This window comes from Camellia sinensis, chromosome 11, assembly GCF_055761805.1.
Source record: "Camellia sinensis isolate YWXY chromosome 11, ASM5576180v1, whole genome shotgun sequence".
Classification (NCBI taxonomy): domain Eukaryota; kingdom Viridiplantae; phylum Streptophyta; class Magnoliopsida; order Ericales; family Theaceae; genus Camellia; species Camellia sinensis.
In genome coordinates, this window is record NC_138971.1 from 41509998 (window position 1) to 41533828 (window position 23831).

General features: G+C 42.0%; 1 protein-coding gene across 1 annotated transcript; it reads left to right on the top strand.

Annotated features, from left to right (window-relative positions):
- Positions 1-21734: 21734 nt before the first annotated feature.
- Positions 21735-22340, top strand: LOC145802286 (uncharacterized). Its single transcript, XM_082894970.1, has one exon. The coding sequence runs from the start codon at positions 21735-21737 to the stop codon at positions 22338-22340; it is 606 nt and encodes a 201-aa protein (XP_082751096.1).
- The last annotated feature ends 1491 nt before the right edge of the window (positions 22341-23831 follow it).

Below are 23831 nucleotides of genomic sequence, written 5' to 3' on the forward strand. Positions count from 1 at the left end.
TTGTTTAAGGCATAATAGTCTTTGTTTTGTTTATCGAGGTGTAATCATCTTCGTTTGCTTATCAAGTTATTGTTTCGCTTATCTAGTTGTTGTTTTGCTTATTGAGTTGATGTGATTTGCTTATCGAGTTATAATTACATTGACTGGCCTGTCAAGGCCTTATGTTGTTTATCGAGTTGTTTTGTTCTTTCAGTTGTTAGTTGGTTCACTACCTGATTAGGACAATGCAAGTTGGATGTACCGTTTTCAAACAAAGATCAATCCCATTTTCATGCTGTACGATGTTATGCGATGCTTAGAATGTAAAATGCAACACTTTTTAAACCAAAGCTGAGTTTTCATTCCAATCAGGGTTTCCTTTTCGCAAAAGGGTACAAGTTTTTTTGAAGAAAATAAAACTGCCTAAGGCTGTACAATGTGCAAATGCTACTAGAAAAAAAGGAAAATAAAACCATCCTCGACTGAGCAGACTCTGGAGCACTGTCACCATCGACACTGCTGTCTAAAGCTGGATCAAAACCTGAACTAGAACCCTCCTCAGCCTCTCTCGCCACCTCAACTTCCTCGCTCGTCTCGTTATCATCATCTCCTAGAATGGGCTCTGAAGGGCCACTCTCACTGCGGCTGCCTCTGGCTCTACCTCGGCTGCGTGTCTGGGCCTGTCTCTCTCTCCTCTCCGCTCCTGGAGAAGAAACTGAAGGGCCAGCCGCTGCTCCTGCTGGGGTGCCCGATGGGGCTGGCACCCCGAAAGGAATCTGGAAAGGGCAGTTTATGAGAATGCATTAGTCGTTGTGTATATTAGATGCAAAAGGTAATATACCGTGAGAAGTAACTGATTGCGGTGTATGTATGTCGTGGACAGTGTATGGGAACAGTGTATCTATGCAGTGTTTTAGTGCAATGTGTCAGATCAGAGTAGTGTGGAACAGTTGAAGTGCTAATGTGTTAGCAAAAAAGTTTCGTGGCATAAAGTGGAAATTGAAGAAATTACCGAGATCATGTAGAGGCTGAGCAGATCCAGGCTCATCTGCACCATCTCTGTTAAGGAAACCACTAGTTCAAGGGCCTGTCGTATGTACTCTACGGGTGCCTGCAAGCGCATTGAAGAGATCAGTATTCTATACAACATAATTGAAATGAAGTAAATATGCAAAATGTAAAGTTTAGTGCATACCAGAGTCGGGCCTCGAACTCTAGCAAGTGCATGACCAGCTGGAGCAGACTCAATGGGGATCTGGCAAGTCTCCCAAGAACTTCTCCAATAAGTCATTGAGGAAGGAAGCTCTGGCCATCCTTGCCTCAGCCTCTCTCCAGAATCTCTCATCATACGAGACCTGGTCGCTCTGGCTCCTCTGTGTCTCTCTCACATAGCTGGAGCTCTCGCTCCCTCACCTCTGCGAACACCGGTCAAAGGCGGCATTGGATGAGTCTGGATAAAGATCATATAGTCGCCCTCTGCACAGAAGTACTCCGTCTCCAGTCCTACCATAAACTGGATCACCTCCTCATCAGAAAGCCTGTGTGTCTCTCTTATCGATGGTAGAGGTGCCATCGGCACGAACGGGACAGGGAATCCTAAAGTCTGGCGTGTGAAGCGCTCGCTCCAGAACCAAGCATGGCAGATCAGGCCCTCAAGGAGAATATGATAGCAGGCGATGAGCCTGGCGATGTTGTACTAGTCTCGGAGCCCTGATGGTATCGCATCCCACGGTTGCCATGTGATCTGAAAGAGAATGAACGGGTGATTAGTCGCCATCAATTGATCAATGGGTGTATCAAGTTAATTGAAATAACTTTGTTTCGGGTTACCTCACACACCGTGACCGTGTCGAAGTACTGTCGAAAGAACATGTAGTTCTCCTGCGTCCTACGACAGAGTTGACCGTCTTATACCTGAGAGAATGGGACTGTCGCTAGGATCTCTTCTACGGGCTCTGGAGCAAGAGCCGGGCAGTATGCGTACACCCACAGCTGCAAAGAAAATGCGATCAATACAGTGTATGAACAGAATATAGAAAAGGCAGAAAGCATGAAATGTATAAGCAGATACAGAAAACGCTGAGCAGAAAGTACATGTCCTGAAAAAGTATAAAGCAGGAAATGCTAAGCAGAAACTGTAAAGTGGAAATGGGGGAACTAAGCTCTGTACCTCCCAAGCCCGCCAGTAGCCGCCGATCAAGGTCCCGTTCATCTGAGAGGTCGAGCTCATATACCCGTACAAAGTGGTGGGGTCGGCTCTGCCCCAATCGTAGAACTGAACTCTCTGGAGTACTACCAATGCGCTCAGAAAGTATAGAACCACGGTGTTCCACCTGTTCGAAAACAAGGTGGTACCGAAGAGAAACATGAGGAAGCCCCTGGCGTACTACTCTACCTCCTCAACTGTCTCAGGCTCCTGTCCTCTAAATTGCTCCTCGAACCAACTATATATGACCATGCCCATCCGGAGTGTCGGTGGGTGTGCCCTGAGCAGTGCGATCCATGCAGCCTCCCGCTGTCCTATGTCAGGATCAATAGGGATCGGATCACCCCTTACGCCTAAGCTGGTGATCATGGCGAAGTCGTAGGGAGTCATCGTCATCTCCCCCATGGTGGAGAAGTGGAAGGAGTTGGTTGTATCCCACCACCTCTCTACAAGAGCCCCTAAGAGAAGGCGGCTCGTTACGACCCGTGTCAAGCTGGAGCAAAACAGACTGAAGCCCGTCTCGTCGATGTGGTCGCGAACCTTGACTGGGAGCTCACCATACCAGTCCTGGGCTGTTGTCGTGCCATAGCCTCTGAAGGAGCGAGATTCGTCCTATAGTGATGCATGAAATGCGATCAAATCAAGCACAGTTGCGAGTACAGTTGAATGCAAAGTAGTGATGTATGAATTACAGTTGAATGCAAAGCAGTGATGTATGAATTACAGTTGAATGCATAACCGTGATGTGTGAAATATAGTCAGATCAAGGCATGTGATGCAATCAGATTAAACCAATGCAAGAAATGCAAATAGCTGAAAGTAGTACTGCTGAAAAGTGGAGTTTGTACATCCACGACAATGGCTGATAAGTGAGACATGGGCTCTCTCAGTAAGAGGTCATCGGGTGCGTCCTCAACAAAATTAGTGAAGGGTTTGATGCCTCCCGCAACAGGTACAATGTGTGTCTCGGGGTGATACCTCGCCAGATCAAAAGGACGTATGCTCGGTGGCAATGGCTCCGGCTCGGCCTCCGACTCAGCCGCAAAGTCTGCTGCAAGCTCTACAGGAGGAAGCGCGGGGAAGCCCCATCATGAGGGATATCGTCAACCATCTGAAATAGATGCACAATGAGCAAAAATAAAGAAAAATGCGGCAAATGGTGAAGCTTTGAACAGGTCAAACCCTACGAGAGAGGGAAAAGTCAAAGAAAATCAAATCACGAGAAAAGTGAACTAACCTTGGGAGAAACTGTAGGGAAATGATCCTTGAACGGTGGAAATGACCAAAGAAGCGTCGAAATCAAATTCTGATCGGTTCAAATCGAGGAGAACAAGAGGGATTTCGCGAAGAAAATGTTCCGAGGGTGGTGGGAAACGCGTAGAATGCAGGGATCTAAGGAGAAGGAGTACCTACAGAGCAAAAGAGAGCAATGTCGTGCTAGAGGTTGTGAGCAAATGAAGTGGTTTAGTGTGTATTTAAAGAGCCACGGATGAAAAGACAAGTTTGCCCAAATCTGCCATCGATGGCCAGCAGTGTGTAATTGTTGGCCGGCAGGGGGCCAGCAGCCTTTCCTCATGGCCGGCATGTTTCCATAAGTTCCCCCTGTCCATTTGGCTCGGTTATGTGTCCTTGGATTCCAATAAATGAGTATGTTTTCATAAATCATATAAGTGATTTTACAAAATATGTAAGTTTTCATAAATTTGAGTAAGTTTTATTCAAATAATTTAGAACAACACAAAAATAAGTAAGTTTCACAAAATCCATAAGTGATTTCTCAAAATGCGTAAGTTTTTATAAAAAGTTTATAACAACACAAAAATGAGTAAGTTTTCACAAACTTCGTAAGTAATTTCACAAAATGCTTTTGTTTTTACAAAAATGTGTAACTTCTGAAATCAAAAGTTTAAAACAACACAAAAATGAGTTAGTTTTAACAAATTTGGTAACTGATTTCACAAAATGCGCAAGTTTTCACAAAAAATATGTAAGTTTGTTTCAATTAATTTAGAACAATACACAAATGAGTACGTTTTCACAAATTTCGTAAGTGATTTTCACAAAATACGAAAGTTTTAACAAAATGCGTATGTTTTTACCGCAAAAGTTGAGAACAACAAAAAAATGATTATGTTTTCACAATTTTCGTAACTGATTTCACAAAATGCGCAAGTTTTCACAAAAATAAGTAGGTTTGTTTAAAATAATTTAAATAATATAGCGATTCTGGTTTTTACCCGACTCTTGTGGTATCTCAAACTCGGGTTTAATGCTTTCGTATTGTTGTCTATCCCTTCTTTCCCCTTCTAATCTTTTTGAAATTGGCCTTGGGTTGTTGTGGTTGTGTTTGGAACAGGTTGGCTGCTTGTTTTTCTCAAACCTTGTTGCCCAGATTTTTGTTCCTCTGCTCAAGCGAACATTCTTGCGCTGGAGCGGGCTATGTATATTTTGGTTTTGCGGTCGAGCGGCCTTTCTCGCGCTCGAGCAAGACTTGCAAACTCTCAGTACTTTGTACGTCTGCAAAAGTGTTAGAGGGATGTTTTTCACGCTCGAGCAGGATTTCCTACGCTCGAGTTGGTGGGCGCTCGAGTGTCCTTTCTTGAGCTCAAGTGGCTGGTCTGTCCTCTGCAAAAAAATACTGGAAGTGTGTATTCCACGCTCGAGCGGGTCCTTTCTTCCGCTCGAGGGGAGCAAAACTTTGTGTCTAATGCTCGAGCGTAAAGCTCTCCACTCGAGTAGACTGCGCGTTTATTAGTTCGTGAAAAGCACTTTTTACATCACTTTTTCATATCTTTTCGGCCAAAACCCTAAAGTTGAGAGCCCCTTTCTCTAAAATACTCTCTCTCTCTCTTTCTCTCTACATTTTGGCCTAGATCTAGTGATCTCCTCACCCTACATCCTTTGATAAAAAGTTGGAGCTTCTCAAGATTTTCTCTTTGAACCGATTAAAGTTCGATTTCGGCATTTTTGCAATGTCTCACTTGCTTGGCTCATCTTCTCTCCTTGAGGTATGGATATTCTATACTCTCGTATGAGTTTTAACCTAGTTATTTTCGGTTGTGTACAAATGGTGGAAATTTGAAATTTTTTGGGTAAACTTAGGGGTTGGTCCCCAAATTTAAAGAAGGGTTTCTGTCTTGTGTTAGATAGATGATTATAGGGTTTTGAAAGTAAGGTTATCTCGTGTTAGAATGGTAAATTTTAGCCTTTGGGTTGATATTTGAATAAGGGGGAGGTTTACCCTAAATATGTCTTGAATATTGTTTGTATAAATAATGAAATTGATGAGACAAAGGTGAAATTGAGGAAAAGTATAAATGGATGGTGTATTTGGATTTGTTTATTCACTCACCCATGAAATTTTGACATTTTATCTGTCCTAAAGATTTATATCTATTTAGAAATATCTGTGTTGGGCTATCGATGGAGGATAGCTATGATTGTTGTAGAAATTGCATGGGGATTAGGTGAGTTGAAACTAATCATTTAAGTTGTGTCATTGAATATGACGATGTGATTAAGACATATGATATGTGTTGTGGATAGTCATTGTATATGAAGATGAATTTAAATACATTGTATGTGTATATTGTTTTGGGAGAAGAAAATAGATGTACTCCAATGTTTGGGAGGAGATGGGGGATGTACTCCATTGAGAATTAAGTTGGTCGGAGTGTCTACGGTAAAAGTTTCGAAATCTTGTGAATACATAGGTGCCGATCCCGCGGACAAAATTTCTGTAAAATGGCAAGGTTGAAGTGTTTGTATGATAGTCATGTGGATAGGAAACCACTGAGTTGTAGTCTTAGTTGGATCGTGTGGAAAATTATGTATGTTTGTCATATGACTTGAATGAATTGAATTAACCTGAAATGAACAAGTGTGAATGGATTGAGATATGACTATTAGTATTGAATGGCTATGGGAAAAATGTAAGTTGATCATGAATATTGAACGTTTATCTAACTTTTATTTCTTAGTTAAACTTCATACATTGTATTAGACTATTTGTACTGGGTTTTGTCTCAACCTACTTGGGAATGCATTTTTGGGTACTGGTGAGATGCTTCATCCATGAACGTAGCTTGGAAGGACTTAAGAGTTGGAGGCTCTATTTTGTTTTGTAAATTTTTAAATGTTTATTCAAGCCAAGGGCTTTACATGTATTGAGTTTAGATCTCTTTTGTTGTAACCAAGTGATATCTTGGAAAGATGTAAGCTCGTAGAGCATTTATTTTGTTGTTATTAATCAATATTACATGCTATAGATTTAGGATGAACATTTATGAATGTATAATGCATATGATATCTTTTGTATTATGAATTTTGATGAATGAAAGGATATTAATTCTATGATGTCCACTTATCTCATGAATTGGTTTATCTATATTATTTTGGGGGCGTTACAAATAATCAAAAAATGAGTAAGTTTTCACAAATCCGCTAACAGATTTTACAAAATGGACAAGTTTTCAAAAAAATATGTAAGTTTGCTTGAAATAATTTACAGCATAAAAATGAGAAAGTTTTCACAAAATCTTTCATTATAACACAAATCATTCATTATCACACAAGTTCAGAGATCATGCGTTGAAATTTAATATAAAAACGAGTACCATTATTAAAGATTCTCTAATTCAAATATGAAGTGAATGCAACATAAGTTAAAAATAAATAAATTGCCCATAGGCTTGCATCTTTTAAATTAAAGGAAAGGGTTTAACCCTTTTGCATCAATGGCATTCTGTCTACAAATAAACGGCCCCGTCGCCAACACATAAAGAAGATCCTCGATCTTCAAACAGGAAGAGGGGTTCTAATCCTCAACAGTCCCAGGGTGTGCAGTCGAGGTCCACCTTTCCAGTGCCGAGTTCAGGTTCAGGGAGAGGTGGTCAGGGAGATGTGACTTGTTTCAAATATGGTCCTTTGGGCCACAAGTCCCCATCTTGCCCATAGAGAGGAGGAGGGCAGCGAGCAGCATCATTGTTGGCTCATTCTCTGGGCCAGAGTAAGGGCAGAGGCATCCGCTCACTTGTTGTTTGTGTGGGCAGGCGGCGCATTTGAAGAGGTTTTTCCCACAGTTGGGTGGCACACCTGGTGCGTTTGGTTCGAGATAGAAATAGAGTCACTAGCCTGCACAGTCAGCACAGGCCTCGAGGGCCAATTAGGGAGCCTCTTTGTCTCAGTCAGTGCAACAGTCCTACATTCTGAAGGTTGAACAGGTAAAGTAGAAACCTACAGGGCATGTATTTGCTGTTACTACACCAAATCTTGTACCGGCTCCATCAGTAGTGAGAGGTACCTTTTTGTTTCGCAATTCAGTTGCTAATGTGTTGATTGATACGGGTGCATCCCATTCATTTATCTCGTCTGCATTTGCATCAGTTTTGGGGTTGGTGTTGGCACGGTTAGCATCTCCTATTTGCGTAGTGTCACCTATTGGTGGTGAAGTTATTCTAAAACAGGGGTGTCGAGGTTGTGACATAGAGGTTGCCGATCGTCGACTTCCATTTGCATTTGTTTTGCTTGGCATGTCTAGTTTTGATGTTATTTTGGGTGTGGACTGGTTATCGTCATACCGGGCTGTTATAGATTGTTACCGTCAGAGGGTTACTGTGTGTATGTAGACACCCCATTTTTTACCACCGTTAAGACTTGGGCACCACTGATTGATTACTTGGTGATGAAAGTTATGTAGTGCAAAAGTTCGATTTCTTCGTCAAGAAGAGAGTCAAATCCCAACCTCACACCCCATTTTGGACCAAGACTTTTGACCAAAATGATTTCTTGACCTTAAAACCCTCTCTTTCAAAATCTTTTTGAAAAAGTTCCTACGATGTTCCAAGGCTCGCATTTCGTTAAACGTTGCGCTTTTCAGTAAACCGAGCAAGGACAAAGTGGAAATGAATGAAAGAGAGGTGAACTCTTTGGAAAAAATCTTTAAAACATCTTTTTTATGGGTTTGGAGTTGAAGAAAATTGGAGGAGAGGGAAGAAAACAAGTTGGGGGAGAAGATGGGCATGAACCGTTACGAGAGAGTCGAGCAGCCCTCGCGAAATCAGGTCTATGATTTTGTACAATTGGACTTAAGTTGTGAGGCCACCAATATTGAAAATTAGACTTCTGGGGCTTCATTTTACACTCAAGAAGCTCCTCAACCCGGGGCCGGATGGGGAGATATGGCTGGTTGAAGTTGGGTATCAATCTGGTTAGGACCACAACTGAGTAGTCTTCACTAAAATAATGATACCTTCTTGAACACTTGGAATTTTGATTTGAAGCTGCCACCATTGGAAAGAAGACTTCCGGGGCTACAATTTAGACTCAAGAACGACCTGCAAAGGAGTCCAGATGAAGGAGTTCTGCTTGTTTGAAGTCAGGGCTAGAACCAGTTCTTTCTGTCGGCCAATGGTGGAGTGTGTTGGCCACAAACGGAGTTTTCCGGCCATATGTTGGCCAAAAGTGACCGTTTGTCGGCCACCAATGGTGGCCGGTCGGCCACAAGTGTCCAGGAAACTCAGATTTTGCAGATATTTCTCGTCCAGCTGTTCTGCACTACTCCAACTATCCCATTTTCAGATATTTTCGACCAAGGCTCTCTTTTTTCCATATATAGAGGCCATATCTCTCTTATTCCAAGGTTAGAAAAGTTTTGGAGTCTCTCTCTCTGAAAATCCTTTCTCTCTAGATTTCTCTCTGTCTCTCTTGCCCTTTTGTGCATACAAGTGGAGATACACTTCTCCTTTGCCTAGAGATCCATGATCAAAGTTGCTTATCTTTGGGTTGAGATTCCTTGGGACCTTATTTGAGCTTTAGAAGGTGATTTTAGCTTGATTTGGTGCCTCATTTGTGCCTAAAGTTATTTGTTCTTCAAGAGGTATAAGACTCACCTTTTAAACTTGTTTTGCATAACTTGTTTCACAATCTTTTTGTACAGTTTTTGGCCTAGTTCTCAACTACAAAAACCTCTATTTTTTCATCCTAAAAATGGTGGTTTGAGCCTTTGTGAGTTAGGGGGTTGTCCCCCCTTTTTGGCTCTTTGGCTTGTTGAGCTTTTGTGCCATCTTTCAAGACTTCCTAATCAAACTTTTTGGGCCTTTAAACCACTGAAATTCAGAGTTATTTCAGTGGTGAAAAACATGTTTTGAAGTCCAAAATTAGAGGGTTAGCCTCCTCTCCTTGACTCTAACTTGCATGCCTAGTTAGCTTCACATGGTAGCATGTTTTTGTAGCACAACTTAGCTTATTTCCAGCATATGTTTGCCTCTACTTTGGATTGTTTTAGCTCTGTTTTGGGCTGCTTTGGTCATGTGAGTCTTGTTTTACAAGGTTGTAGTGTAAATGGCTCCACTAGTTTGGTGTTTTAGGCCATCAATCATGATTTGCTTAAGTTGATTGCATGTTGTAGTAACTTTTTGCATGTAATTTCAGTGTATATAGCTCTGTCACATGCTCATTTGTTTCACTGCTTCATTGCTTTTTGAGAGTTGCTCTTGAGTCTTGTTTGCAAGCTAACATATGAGCATGTTTTTCTAGTATTTTGTACACTAATCTCAGCATATTTTAGCCATTGTTTTGACTGGACTTAGCTCTGTTTTGAGCTGGTTTGGCCCTTTGAGGCTTGCTTTGTATGCTTATAGTGCAATTGTGCTTAAAGGTCTAGCTTGTACTATGTTTTGGCCTTTTATTCCAGCCAATTTTGGCTTACTTCAAACACGTTTTAGGACTCCTTTTGGGCTTTTTTTTGGACTGTTTGAAGTGTTTGCATCTTTCGAGCTTTGTATTGCATGCTTATAGTGTAATGGCTTCACTAGTTTGGTGATTTAAGGCCTTAGATACTACCTATTTGTGTTGGTTATATGCTTTAGTGTTGTTTTGCATATAATTTCAGCACTTTAAATATCTTCAATCTTCCTCCATTCTTCACTCTTTCATTTATTTTGAAAGTGGCTTGGAACCCCTTGTTGGCTTAAGTGTGGAATTGAGACACTTGTGCTTAATGGTTTTAATTCTCTTTTGAGGGTTTCTACTAACCAATGGCATGAGGTTTCTTTCATGCTAAAGGCACTTGTGGATTAAGCCCTCTTTCCATTAGAGGACACTCACTTTTTGGACTAATCAATTAAAGAATGGATTAGTAACTTAAAATGTATAAACAAAATGGTCAAAGTAAAAAAGGGAAGATAAGCATCCTCATGTTGCATTACATTTGTTCGGATCGGACGTTAATTGGAACACAAGAAAAATGGGACATTTCATACTCAAAGTGATGAAATGTGCCACTTTTATAGGTCACCATCACCCTTGATCATGCATGATAGGGTCGTGGTTTTGTCGACTCTTGTTTTGCACTCATTAAGCTTGTACAAGCTTGGTTCCTTAGCTATCATACATTGAAAATGCTTGGTTGGTGGTTTAAGAATTACACTCATTTGAGCTTGTATAATGACAAGGAGGGTAACTGTACACACACTCCCTTGAGAATACACTATTTTGCCTCTGTTTGCTATATGTTGCAAAAAAAAAAAAAAAAAAAATGAAGTTCAGGGAAGGGGTGGCCAACCAGCCATTAGTAGCGGCCGACAGCCACAAACAGTGGCTGATCGGTAGTGGCCGACAACCACCAATTGTAGCCGATTGACCATCAGTGAAAATGTTGCTCAGGTGGAGCAGAGGTGTTCTGGATGGCAAGGCGGTGGATTTTCAAGAGGAAGCCAACTGAGCATGCATGCGTTCCTCGCCCTCGAGGCCATTTAATTTCTTTAATTAGCTTATAGTAGCTAGTTTATTTCAAGTGTTGTAACTATTTAGTTAATTAATTCAATGTGTAATTAATTAGCTTACTTCGATTTGTAATATTTAATTAGCTTAGAATAAGTTAGTTCATTCATTTCAATTGATGTAATAATAAGCTTAGGTTAGATTAGTTTAGCTTACTCATTCGCACCCTCCTTCGCGAGGGCGTAATGTTGTAATAAGTGTGCGTGTGCGTGGGTATGTCTTCCAACCTCACGTCTTTCTCCCTTTTACTTAACCGCTTTTGATGGTTAGTTTAGGGACATTTTCAATTTGCATACCTTATGCTCGCATGTTTGCATCCATTCATATGTCTTGCATGCACCGAGGCTCGGCGCATCATTCAAACTGCATCGTTATTTCAATACTTCTTTGAATACGTGTTTAATTGCATGTTATCAAATCGATTCATATGCCATATTAGTAGCTGAGCCTAATAATTGCATATTGCTTGTGTCTTATTAGACATTTAACATAGTTAGGATCATGCGTCTTTCTAACTAGTTTTTGTTTTGGCTTGGAGTACTCGGTGAGTTTTATGCTTTGGCATACTTGCATGAATGTGATTGCCATATTGCCATGATCGTATGCTTTCCATGAGGCTATGCGCTTAAATGCTAAACTGCTTGAATGCCTATGGATGAAGGCTTGTTGCTTGAATTGGAATGATTCAATGAATGTATGTTTTAAGCTCACTTTGTTGAGTGGCAAATGTGTGTTTTAAGCCCACTTTGTTTGGTGGCAAATCTGCATTTCTAAGCCCACTTGAGGGTGGCAAATTCAAACCATTTTCGCAAACAAACATGACTTGAAATGTTCCAATTCTTGTGACATAGTCTATACTTGATTGTATGCACCGCATAGTAAGGTTAGTTTGATAACCAGAACAAGATCACATAATGTTTATTAAAAACATATCATGATTAGCAGAGGCTGATCTTTGATCTGGCGAGCGAGGGTGCTTAATTCAAGACCTTCCGCTCTCATACCAAAGTTCCTGAGCCGAGGCAACTTTTGTGATGACGGACACGTGGGCTTTGGCACAAATCATAGGTTTCCTAAATTTCCCAAAAACAAAATATTTAGGTGGCGACTCTGTAATCTGGGAAAGCAGTCCAATTTTTGCACTTTTTGATTCAAAATCAATTTTCTAAAATGATTTGCTGGATTTGGACTATTTGGTGTTTATCAATCTCGCATTGCACTTTGTGAGACTAGATTCAGAACCGTGACATGAGTCTGAACTGTAGGGCTTTGTTTCGAACCTTTCCGAAAAGGGGGCACGAAAAAGTCGAGCGACAGTTTTTGGCGACTCTGCTGGGGATTTATAGAACTTGACTCAAACTCATGATATGTTGTTTTATTTACACTCATGTGTTTCTTTGCATTTGCATTTGCATTGGTGCGCCTAAGTCCCTGTGTTTGCCATCTGCTATTCTTAAACGGTTTGCCAGAGGCTTGCTTAGAAAAGCTTGCCGTAAGATTGACCGGTTGCGGACTCTACCACGATGGGAACACAACCCTTGGATCTGGACTGCCGCTGTACCGTTTGATCCTCCTTTCACTTCTCAGTGTTAGGTCTGAGAGGTATATTAGGTGGTCTTGCTGATGTACCCTTTCAACCAATCGACCTAGTTGTATATCGGAAGCCTTAGAGAGTGTTCCAAACTAGGACAGGTTGCTCACCCGAATGTAGGAACTGTGGTGAATCCACTTTGTTTGAATAGTTATCCATAGTTCCTGATGAAATTAGGATAGAGTAACCCTACCCCATCATAGGGGTATTTTTGGCTCTCATTTAACTGGTATGCGCTTTACAGTCAAACTATACAAGGATGCGCATATCAGTTGCCCAGTTGGTATCTGTTTTGGAGCAGAATTCAGTGTGGAATACAGTCATTCAGCTGTGCTCATATTCGTTCTAGTGAAATTAGGCTGAGATGCTATCTGCATTCTCTTTTGCAAGGTAGTTTTGAAATCATAGCTTCAGAAGGCTCCAATATCCCCCAAGTACACTAGACTTGTCACTACAAAAAATTTACTTTTTTGCAATGGCAAAATACCGTTACAAATACCCAAAACGCCGTCTCAAAAGATTTTTTGTGACGGCAACTGACTTTTAGCGACCGCAAGTGGGGGGTCATAACAAAGGGGGTTGCAAAAAGGTTTTAGCGATGGTATAACGCCGTCGCCTTTTTTTGCGATGGCAAAATGCGGTCAGCGTTAATGCGTGGAAATCGAAGATTTTTTGAGACAACACTATGTTGCCGTCGATGAAAGGGTTATTTGCAACAGTAAAAATACCATCGCTAAAGGGTTATTTGAGACTGCCCAACATGCCGTCGCTACAATATTATTTGCGACGTCAAAGAATACTGTCGCTAAAGGTCTTTCGTTTCAACTAATGGCAATATCTTTTGCGACGGCATTACTGCCGTCTGTAGACACCCCATTTTTGACCGTCCTCAAGACTTGGACATCACCGTTTGAACACTTGGTGATCATCCATGTTCATGTTCGTCCTGAGTTCTCGAAGGTGTCGGCCACGCCCCTTGTCTCAAGACCTCTCGACTTGCTTGTTTTGTGTTTAGTTTTGCACCAAACACTTGTGTTTTGCTTTTGAGGGGCAGGGAATGGCTTGCTGGCCATCCGCACACCTCACCGGCCTTGGCTTCAGGCCACCGGCCATTGTTTTGTCTCCATTGACCAAACGTTTGGTCAGTCGGCACTTCTGTTAGGTGTATCGGTTGTTTGTGTGGTCGGCTGGCCATTTATTTGGCCGATAGTCTATTTCTCTGGCCAATACCTCCTTTTTACGTTTTTCAGGCATTGTGCATGCCAGCTGTGCCAGCTGGAGTGCACGGACCTGTCCTCCATACACGTGTATGGAGGAATTTGCACCCTTTGCACCCTTTTGGTCTAGCTTCTTGAGGAAGCTTGGACCATTGTCTTAGCTTCCACAAGAAGCTTGGACCCCTGTCTCAGCTTCCTCAGGAAGCCTTGGCCCCTTTGCCTTGGCTTCTTTAAGAAGCCTTGACCCCTTTCTTTAGCTTCTCTTGGAAGCTTAGGCCTTTGCCTTGTCTATATAAGAGGGCCTCTCTCCTCCTTTGAAAGGGTTGAGCAAAAATCAGATATACACATCTGATATATACACCACACTCTCTCTATATCTCACTCTCTCTCTCTTCATTTGTGTGTGTTAGATGGCCTAAAAGGGTGTTTTGTTCTTAGTTTTGCACTAAAACACCTAGGGTTACACCATACCTTGGTTATTGAGGTGTTGAGAGGTTGTTCTTGGAGCTTTTAGGCTGGTTTTGACCTAGGGAGGCTGCTGGAGCATTGTTCTTGAAAGGGGTCTTCAAGGGTAAGAACTTTGCTCTTTATTCCCATTTTTGCATAGGCTTTTAGCCATCCTTGCATCTGTTTTTGTGCTTAACTTATAGCATATAAAAGTTCTGGTTTTAAGTGCTTAAAATAGTTGTTTAAGGTTATTTTGGTGTTTCGGGTTGTTTGACCCCTCTTAGGCCTTGTTATTTTGTGCTATTTTGGTGAGCTCCGGGACCACCTTGTTTGGGCCTCCTCACCACTGAAATCCAGAGGGATTTCAGTCGTAGGGATGGTGCTTTGAGGTCCTAAGAAGGAGAGGGCCATCCCCTCTCCTTGTTGTCTTCAAAAGTTGTCATTTTAGCCTCATGTGTGAGCACCATTGTTGAGTTCATGGGCCATGTCTAAGCTAGTATTTGTGCTTATATTGTCATGATATAGCACTATTTTAAGTTGGTTTAGGCACACCATGCTTGCCTTGCATACTTGTCTTGTAATGCCACTATTTGCCTTAACATGTACTTAGCATTTAGACCACTATGCTTATTTGTTTTGGCTTAGCTTTGTGAAGCTTTTATGCATGTTTTGATGTGCTTGAGCTCTGATTTTGGTCATTTTGGCCATCCATGACATCCTTTGTATAGCCACCTTGCATTTTGTCTTGTTAGTCTTGGGTGTGTGAGTGTTGAGCATGCATTACTCAGCTTGTTTCAGTGGTTTGGCACCACTTATAGCATCATTTCAGTCCTTGTGGCATGCTTGTATGCTTGCATTTGATGCTCCTTTAATGCTTTGAAAGGTTGGTGTTTCATGCTCCATGTTTGGACCCTTTTGCATGCCTTTAGACTTAGGCCATTTAGATGCCATCTAGGTGTGCCTTTGACCTTGTTTTGGTCTGCCTTGTTTGTCTTGTTTAGTTGGTTTGGCACCATCTTTAACATGATTTTCAGAGCTTAGTATGCTTGCCATATGTCCATGCTTGTCCCTTTTAAGTGTGCTTAAAAGTTGCTTCTTGATGCTTAAGTCTTGAACCATGTATCTATGCATGCTTGTATGTACATTTGCCTTCATGTGCTTAGCATATTGGCCACTGTTTTGGACCTAGTAGAGAGCTGTCCATCTTAGTGTAAGTCTCTCCTTTGCATGTTGTTGCATGCTCACCTTGTATGTTGTTGCATACTTGGCCTATCGCATGTGTTGCATGCTTGAATCACATTGCATTTAGCATGTTTTCTTTCTTTTATCATGGTTGCTTAACATGTTACGTGTCTTGCATGTTTGCATGTTCGCATTGCATATTGCATGCTTGTTAGCTTGTACATGTTGTTACATGCCTTGCATGTTTGTTTGTTTAGGTTGTGTGCTTAGTACACATTACTTGCCCTCATGCTGATATTGCATACTTAGCTCACATCCTTAGGTTGCATTTGGCATGCATGCCTTGCCTCTTGATCAAGTGATAGAGGTTGGGCCTTATGTGTTTATTTGTGTGCATTGCATTTGACATAAAAATGCACAACTTGGCCTCTTTGGCCATCACGCATTGAAATGCGTGATTGGTGGCCCGAGGGTCGAGGACCATCCTCCTTTGAGTTGTGAACATGATAAGGAGGGTGTTGGTGCAACATTTGCTTGAAATACATTGCCATGCCATGTCTTGTCCTCTACTGCGGTCAAAACAGGATTCTGCAGGCATAGATGGCCGACCGACCACATTCAGTGCCGACCGGCCATGTATTGGTGGCCGAGAGCTCAATAGATGGTCGATGACCACTTCCCCATGGCTGGTGGTGTTTTCCCCTGGCCGGTGACCTTCCACTGGGATCAGAGAGTGTTCCTTGGGACTTGTCAAGTCTTCAGAGGAGGAAAACTGTGAAAACAGAGGCAGCTTGTGCATGGCGTTGGATTTCCGAGCGGAGCCGAGCATGCGTGCATTGGGCCCTCTTCTCGAGGCAGCTTTATTGCTTTCTTAGCTTAGTTAATTTGCTTAACTAGTTAAATGGTCTGTAATAATTAGTTAGCTTGTAGGTTAATTAATTTGTATTATTCTTTTGGTCACTCCGAGTGAGGGCGAATGTGTAATAAGTGTGGGTGTGTGTTTGCATGTCTTCCAATCCCCATTTCTTTCTCCCTTTTACTTACCTGCTTTTGATGGTTAGTACTAGGGCATATTTAATTTAGCATACCTTATGCTATGCATGCGTGCATTCATTCATCAGTATTGCATGCACCAGGCTCGGCGCATCATGCTAACTGCATAATATTTCAAATCTAACTTGAATACGTGTTACTTGTTGCATTCCGCATGCCACTCTTAGATTAGCCGAGCCTATCCTAGATTGCATTTTGTATGCGATGCATTAGCCATCTAACATGGACTTGGATCATACATTTGATTGCTAACATGTTCATTGTTTTGTCTTGGAGTACACTGTAAGTGTTTTTATGCTTTAGCATCTCGCATGAGTGTGAATGTTAACATGACGGCATGCTTACCATGTGGCTATGTGCTTATGTGTTATAACTGCCTAAATGCCTGTGGGTGAAGGTTGGATTGCTTAAGTCGGAACAACTCATTGAAATCCGTATTTTAGCCTACTTGCGAGTAGCAAATTTCAAACCATTTTCCGAATAAACGAATATGCAATGCTTTGTTCCAAATTAGGCGATCTAGTCTATACTTTTGTGTTGTGCACATCACATAGTAAGATTAGCTAATTAATTGGAATAAGAATGCATAATGTTTTCAAAACTAGATATCATGGTTAGTAGAGGCCGATCTTTGATCGGGCGAATGGGGGTGCTCATAGATGACCTTTCCCAATCGTACCCAAGTTCCCGAGCCGAGGCAACTTTGGTGATGATGGACAGGTGGCCTTAGGCGAACGAGTCAGGGTTTCCTAAATTCCAACATAACAAATATTTAGGTGGCGACTCTGTATCTGGAAAAGCAGTCCATGTTTGGCACTTCTTTACAAAAAATCTGTTTTCAAAAAAACGATTTGCCGGATTTGGACTCTTTGGTTCAGATTTAGAACTGTGACAATTTGAGTACTGAACTGTAATGAGCCCAAATGAACAGAACGGGATTTCCCTCCCGGGACGTTCGGGGACGTCTACAGTTTCTGGCGACTCTGCTGGGGATTTAGAGAGCTTGACTTGAACTCATGATATCATGTTTTGATTTCACTTATGTGTTTCTTTACATTGCATGTGCATTGGTGCGCCTAGGACACCGTGTTTGCCGTCTGCTATTCCTGAGCGGTTAGCCTGAGGCTGCGTGCCATAAGGTTGACCGGTTACGGGCTCTGCCAATATGGGAACACAAACTGCAGTTTTACCGGGGCAACCTTTTTGACCATTCAACCTAGTGCATATTCGGAATCCATAGTGACCATTCCAAACTAGGACAGGTTGCTTACCCGATGTTAGGTTGTTTGAAACCGCTGCGTGCGTAGTGAAACCCTAGTTCCTGACAAAATAGAACAGGGAAACCCTACCCCAATATAGGGGTGTTTTGGCTCTACTTTGCTTGCTATGTTTGCTTTTGGAGTGTATCTCTACAGGAACGCACATGTCAGTTGGCAAGCCTATGGGCACCAGTGTCAGTGTTTTTGAGAATCAGTTATATCCGCGGGTATCAAACTCAGTTTTGGGGCAGTGATTTTGGGGAACAGTGATCAGTAGTAGAGTACAGTTATTCAACTACGCCTGTGTCTGTTCCATTTGGGCTGAAATGCTGCTTTTTTTCCCTTTCAGTTCAGAGATTTGAGTTCAGAGATTTGGTGTTCTCCTTCACTGAGGCAAGGCAGGCGTCTGATCCGTCAATCGTCGGTTACATCATCACCGTTCAGTTCAGCGGACTTATGATGACGCAGAGTTCAGAGGAAATTGTGGTTGTGGCAGCCGCACTGCACCGAGGAACCATCTTGCGGGATGAGACTAATGTTGAAATACCACATCCGCCCAGGTCGCTTCCTGCGCGCCCGATCTGGGAGCCCCAGTTGTTTCAAGCTCGTGAGCCCACCACGTTCGAGTTGATGGGAATGATTGGTGACCTCCAGAGGTTTGTGGCGGATCTCGCTTACGGAATGTCGGCTTCGCCACCAGCTGCACCATATGCTGGGAACTTCGTGCCGCAGGAGCCCCCGCTACTGGGGCGAATTGTGATCGAGCTCAGCCAACCTGAGGTTGTTTCAAGCTATAGCAATGACGTGTCAACAACAACCGGGTTTCGCTCTGATGTAGCAACCCAAACCCTTGACCAAGCTGAGACTAGAGGTAAGAACAAAGTGGGAACAAATGCTGATACCATGGAACTACTGCCATGGGCAGTCGAGGCTTTGAAAACTGGGGGGATGAATAAGCAACAAGTACTCGTAGTCATGGCTAAGACTGTGGATGATGTTTTCCCCACTCCAACTGAAGGCAGTTCAAGCCAGGCGAAAAATCGGAATAGGCCCCATCATGCCAGAACAGTTCCTACTGCTCTTAACCCTGCACCGAGAACAGATTAGAAAGCCAAGGCGGTGCCTGCCGACCCTTTCGCTACTGCATCTAACAGGAACCCTCAGACTTCAACGTACCTGCCTCGAGGGCACAGAGTCTTTCATGCCCACTACATGCCTTTGTGTAATAACCCGACCCTCGTACATGTTCTTTGTTATATTTTCGGATCCTATTTTGGTGATTTGAATGCTTATTGTGAAATCCTATGGGAAATTTAAATTAAGTAAGTAAACCATATGATTGAGGATGTCTATCTGTTCAATAAGAAAAGCATCTGTTACATGAGAATGCTTAGATCAGAAATTGGAAGCCTTAGAGGCTTAATTATTCGGAATTGATTCCACATATCTAATCAGCATAATTTTTAAGTAATATTAAGCACTTCTGTGAAATTTCAATTTGGGGATGCTTAAACGATTAAATTTTGTCCTTAGTCAACCTATACATACATATATACTTATAAAGCCCTCATTGAGTAAGACTTAGCAATTTTTCCATAGCATCTTCTTGGGAGAAAAGGGAAAAGGGGATGAGAGCAAGGAGGAATTGAGATTGAAGCTAAGGTGAATTCAACTTCCCTAGTCTAATTCTCCTCCTCAATTTGAAGTAGTAAGATTTGGCTATGGTATGAGCTAAGTGTGATAAAAGTTTGGAGACATGTGTATGTTGAAGACTTGGTATGATAATCCTACTATTTGTGCATGTTGGACCAATTCAAGTTATTTGATTAAGACCATCCTCTTGCTCCTTATTTATCAATTGATATCCATGTTTATGCCATGTTTTGTATATTTATGTATGTGTGTATAAAGTTAAGAGCTTCAAGAACAATGATATGTGGATGAACTTCTATGGTTGCTCCAAATCAATTGAGTTATATTCATGAGCCCAATTCAAGTTAGATGAATTTTGGTGTGTCGTATTTATAATTTATATGTTTTTTTTTTTTTTAGCCTTGATTTAACACCTAGAAGTTTCAATTTAGAGTCTTGAAAACACTCCTAAAAGAATGGAATTTTTATAGCAAATTTCGGACTGGAAGTGCAGAATCGCCGCACGTACGGGAGTCATGGCCGCACGTGCGGGAAGTGCTGCCGCACGTGCGGGGGTTGTGGCCGCACGTGCGGGAGAAGGGCAATTTTGAGGCTTTTGTTCTGCTTAAAAGGCACGCGCGGGACCTCAGGGCCACACGTACGGGGCTCATAGCCGCACGTGCGGCTCATGCTGAAAAATACTGTTTGCCCCGTTTTGCGTGTAGAACCCTCTAATGTTGTCGAAATATGTATTTGATGCCTTTTAATATGTATAAATTCCTTCGAAGTAAAACGAAACAGAAAGTGATCTAATATGGAAAGGAAACTAAATTGTGTAAGGTTGAATGTGTGCAGGGCACACTCCGGAAAGAACAAGCACATCATCGCAACACTGTGAGTAGTAATACCACTATCCGCTTTACATATGGCTAATGATTTTCATTAGCATTTCATTCACGCAATTATGTTAATGTTTCAAGTATGCAACTATGTTCATAATTCAAGTATGTATCTTAATGTTCAAGTATGTTCCAAGTATGGAAAGAAAGAAATGGGAAAGATAAAATACCTTCCTTCTATATGACTCTGGGCCTACGGCCATTCAATGTAAGTTGTTACGATATGAAACAAAGTGCTACATGGAACTAAGTGCTATGACGTGAGCCACCTCTAGAATCCGTGTGAGACACCTCTTGAGTTCGCATAAGTATATTCAAGGGCATAATGCCAAATTATCCAAGGGCTTTGTGCCACTCTGTTTAAGGGCCTTGTGCCACTCTGTTTAAGGGCCTTGTGCCATCATGTTTAAGGGCCTTGTGCCACCAAGTTCAAGGGCTTTAAGCCATTATGATTTATGATGTGATCTGCCAACTGTTATGTTCAAGATTGGGCCTGAGGCCCTTATAAGATAAACACATAATCAGGCTAATTATGCGACCTCTGCACTTACATATATATATTGGTATATGTCATGTTTCAAGTTGAGCATTGTTTCATTATGTATTACTATTCACTGAGCCCGGCTCACTCTCTGTTATGTCTGTTTCTGTAGGCAACGAACCAGGTGGTCAACCCTAACCCGTGACGCCCGGTTTCTTTTGTCAACCTTCGTGTATCCAGGCACTCACGAGGCCACTTATTTTGTGAAGTTTATTATGATAATTAGCTTACTTCTTGGCTATCCTTCCAAGGTTGAATGTATATAACTTCAATAGTTTTTGTTACACGCCCGACTACAGGGCTGGGTCTGTATATGTGTTTATATATAAGTATTGTTAAGGAATATTTTTGGACCGTATCAATCTATTATGGTGCATGTAATGTATGAGATCCTGGCATGTTAGAAATAGCTCAATGGAGTTTGTTGGTTTTGTATTCTTCTAATATTTTGTGCTTCCGTCAAGGCCCCATATACTATATATACCAGGTTATATGTCTGTTTTTGAACGGGTCATGCCCGAACTTTTAGGGGCAAGTTTGGGGGTGTGACAAGTGGTATCAGAGCACGAGTTGCCATCTCACACACGGAACCATTGGGCTTTAGGGTGTCTAGAAAAGTTTTAGGCATCTTGCATGACATCCTGAAAATATATGAAAGAGCAATGGCAACGTTAAGTCTACTCTGATAATGCCAACACTTTTGAAATGTCTATTATGTATAAATGCTATTTGTGTAGGCAATGGTGAGGACAAGGACAGAAGAGACGGAAGATGCTACTTCTGCACGGCTGGATAGAATGGAGAGAATGATTATGGAAATGGCAGAGACCCTACGGCAACAACAACAACAGCCACAACAACCACCCCCACCACCGGTACCTCCACCGGCAGTACAAGATTTCCATGCTGAAGACCGGACTATCTCCCTTACTAAAGAGTTTAAAAAGATGAAACCGCCATCCTTCAAAGGAGGAATAGAACCAACGAAAGCTGAGGCGTGGGTGTTGGGAATAGAGAAGTTATTTGAAGTCTTTCCCTGCACAGAAGCTCAAAAGGTGCAACTGGCTGCCTTTACTCTTGAGGATGAGGCGCGCAAATGGTGGATGCTTACGAGAACTGTACACCAAGGATTGACATGGGACAGATTTTTAGAATTGTTTTATGACAAGTACTTCCCTCAAAGCATGCGGGATAAGAAGGTAACAGAATTCGAAACTCTCAGGCAATGGAACAAAACCGTCGCCGAATATGAAGCCCAATTTGCGGAATTAGCTCGGCTTGCACCTCATATGGTGGACACGGATTATAAGAAGGCGCGTAAATTTGAAGGGGGATTGCGGAGCGCTATCCTGGACAAGGTCAACATGTTGAAGTTACCTACTTACGTTGATGTGTTGGAGAGAGCTGTTATAGCGGAAGGGAATCTTCCTACTCAGGGTCGAATTTCGGAATGGAAAGGGAAGAGGCAAAATACTCAATGGTCGAAGGGATCACCTACTCCGCCAAACAAGAAGCAGACTTTAGGGAATTCAAATACCTCTACCCTCAGTTAGGATTCAATACCGACTTGTTTGGAATGTGGGAAGAAGCATCGTGGAACGTGCTATCGGAAGTCTGGAGCCTGTTTTCAGTGTGGTAAGACGGGTCATTTGATCAAGGACTACCCTCAAAGAAATCAACAAAGTAATAATAGAACCACTACAAGTTCAGCGGGGTCTGCACCAACTTCTAACACCAAGACAACTGTTAAGCCCACTAATAATAAAGACACTGCAAGACAAGGAAGGGTGTTCGCATTGGTTCCGGGAGATGTGCAAAATGCGGCAACGGTGGTGTCAGGTACATTTATCGTTCACGGTCATTTCGCTCATGTATTATTTGATTCTGGCTCCACCCACTCTTTTGTGTTGAAACTATTTGCTCCTAATTTAGATAAAACTGAAGAAAAACTGTCTTATATGTTGTGTGTGTCTTCACCTTTGGGAGGCCCTATGATTTGTACTTCTGTATATGCTGCTTGTGAACTCCAACTTGGGGATATCCGGGTATATGCCGATCTGTTACCTCTTGACATGGCCTACTTTGATATTATTCTGGGAATGGATTGGTTGGGTGAATATGGTGCAACCATAGATTGCTTGACTAAACAAATCAGTTTCCACCCTTCGGGACAATCAGAGTCTACCTTTCAGGGACATGGAGTGACTTCTCCACCTTATTTAATTTCCGCAGCAAGGGCTTGTAAATTAATTCAGAAAGGGTGTCAGGGGTATTTATGCAGTGTTCTAGAGAGGCAAGCGGAGAATGGGAATACCGACATGATCCCAGTTGTCTGTGAATTTTCGGACGTCTTTCCAGAAGAATTACCAGGACAGTTAATAGACCGTGAAATTGAGTTTACAATTGAAGTAGCACCGGGAACTCAACCCATTTCTAAGACTCCGTATAGAATGTCGCCAGTTGAGATGAAAGAATTGAAAATGCAGTTGCAAGATTTACTAGACAAAGGATTTATCCGTCCGAGTGTATCTCCGCGGGGTGCACCAGTTTTGTTCGTAAAGAAGAAAGATGGAACACTCCGGCTTTGTATTGATTATAGAGAGCTTAACAAGGTCACAATCAAGAATAAGTATCCATTGCCAAGAATCGATGACCTATTTGATCAACTTCGAGGGGCACAGGTCTTTTCTAAGATTGATCTACGGTCTGGATACCACCAATTAAAAGTCAAGGCTGATGATGTTGAGAAGACAGCCTTTCGAACCCGGTACGGTCACTATGAATTTTTGGTTATGCCCTTTGGAGTTACTAACGCCCCAGCAGCCTTTATGGATTTGATGAACCGCGTCTTTAAGTCCTATTTGGATGAATTTGTGGTGGTCTTTATTGACGATATCCTCATTTATTCAAAGAATGCAGAAGCTCATGAAACCCATCTTCGCTTAATTCTTCAAACCCTCTGGGAAAAGAAATTGTATGCAAAGCTAAAGAAATGTGAATTTTGGCTACTCAAGGTGGCATTTCTGGGGCATATTATCACAAAG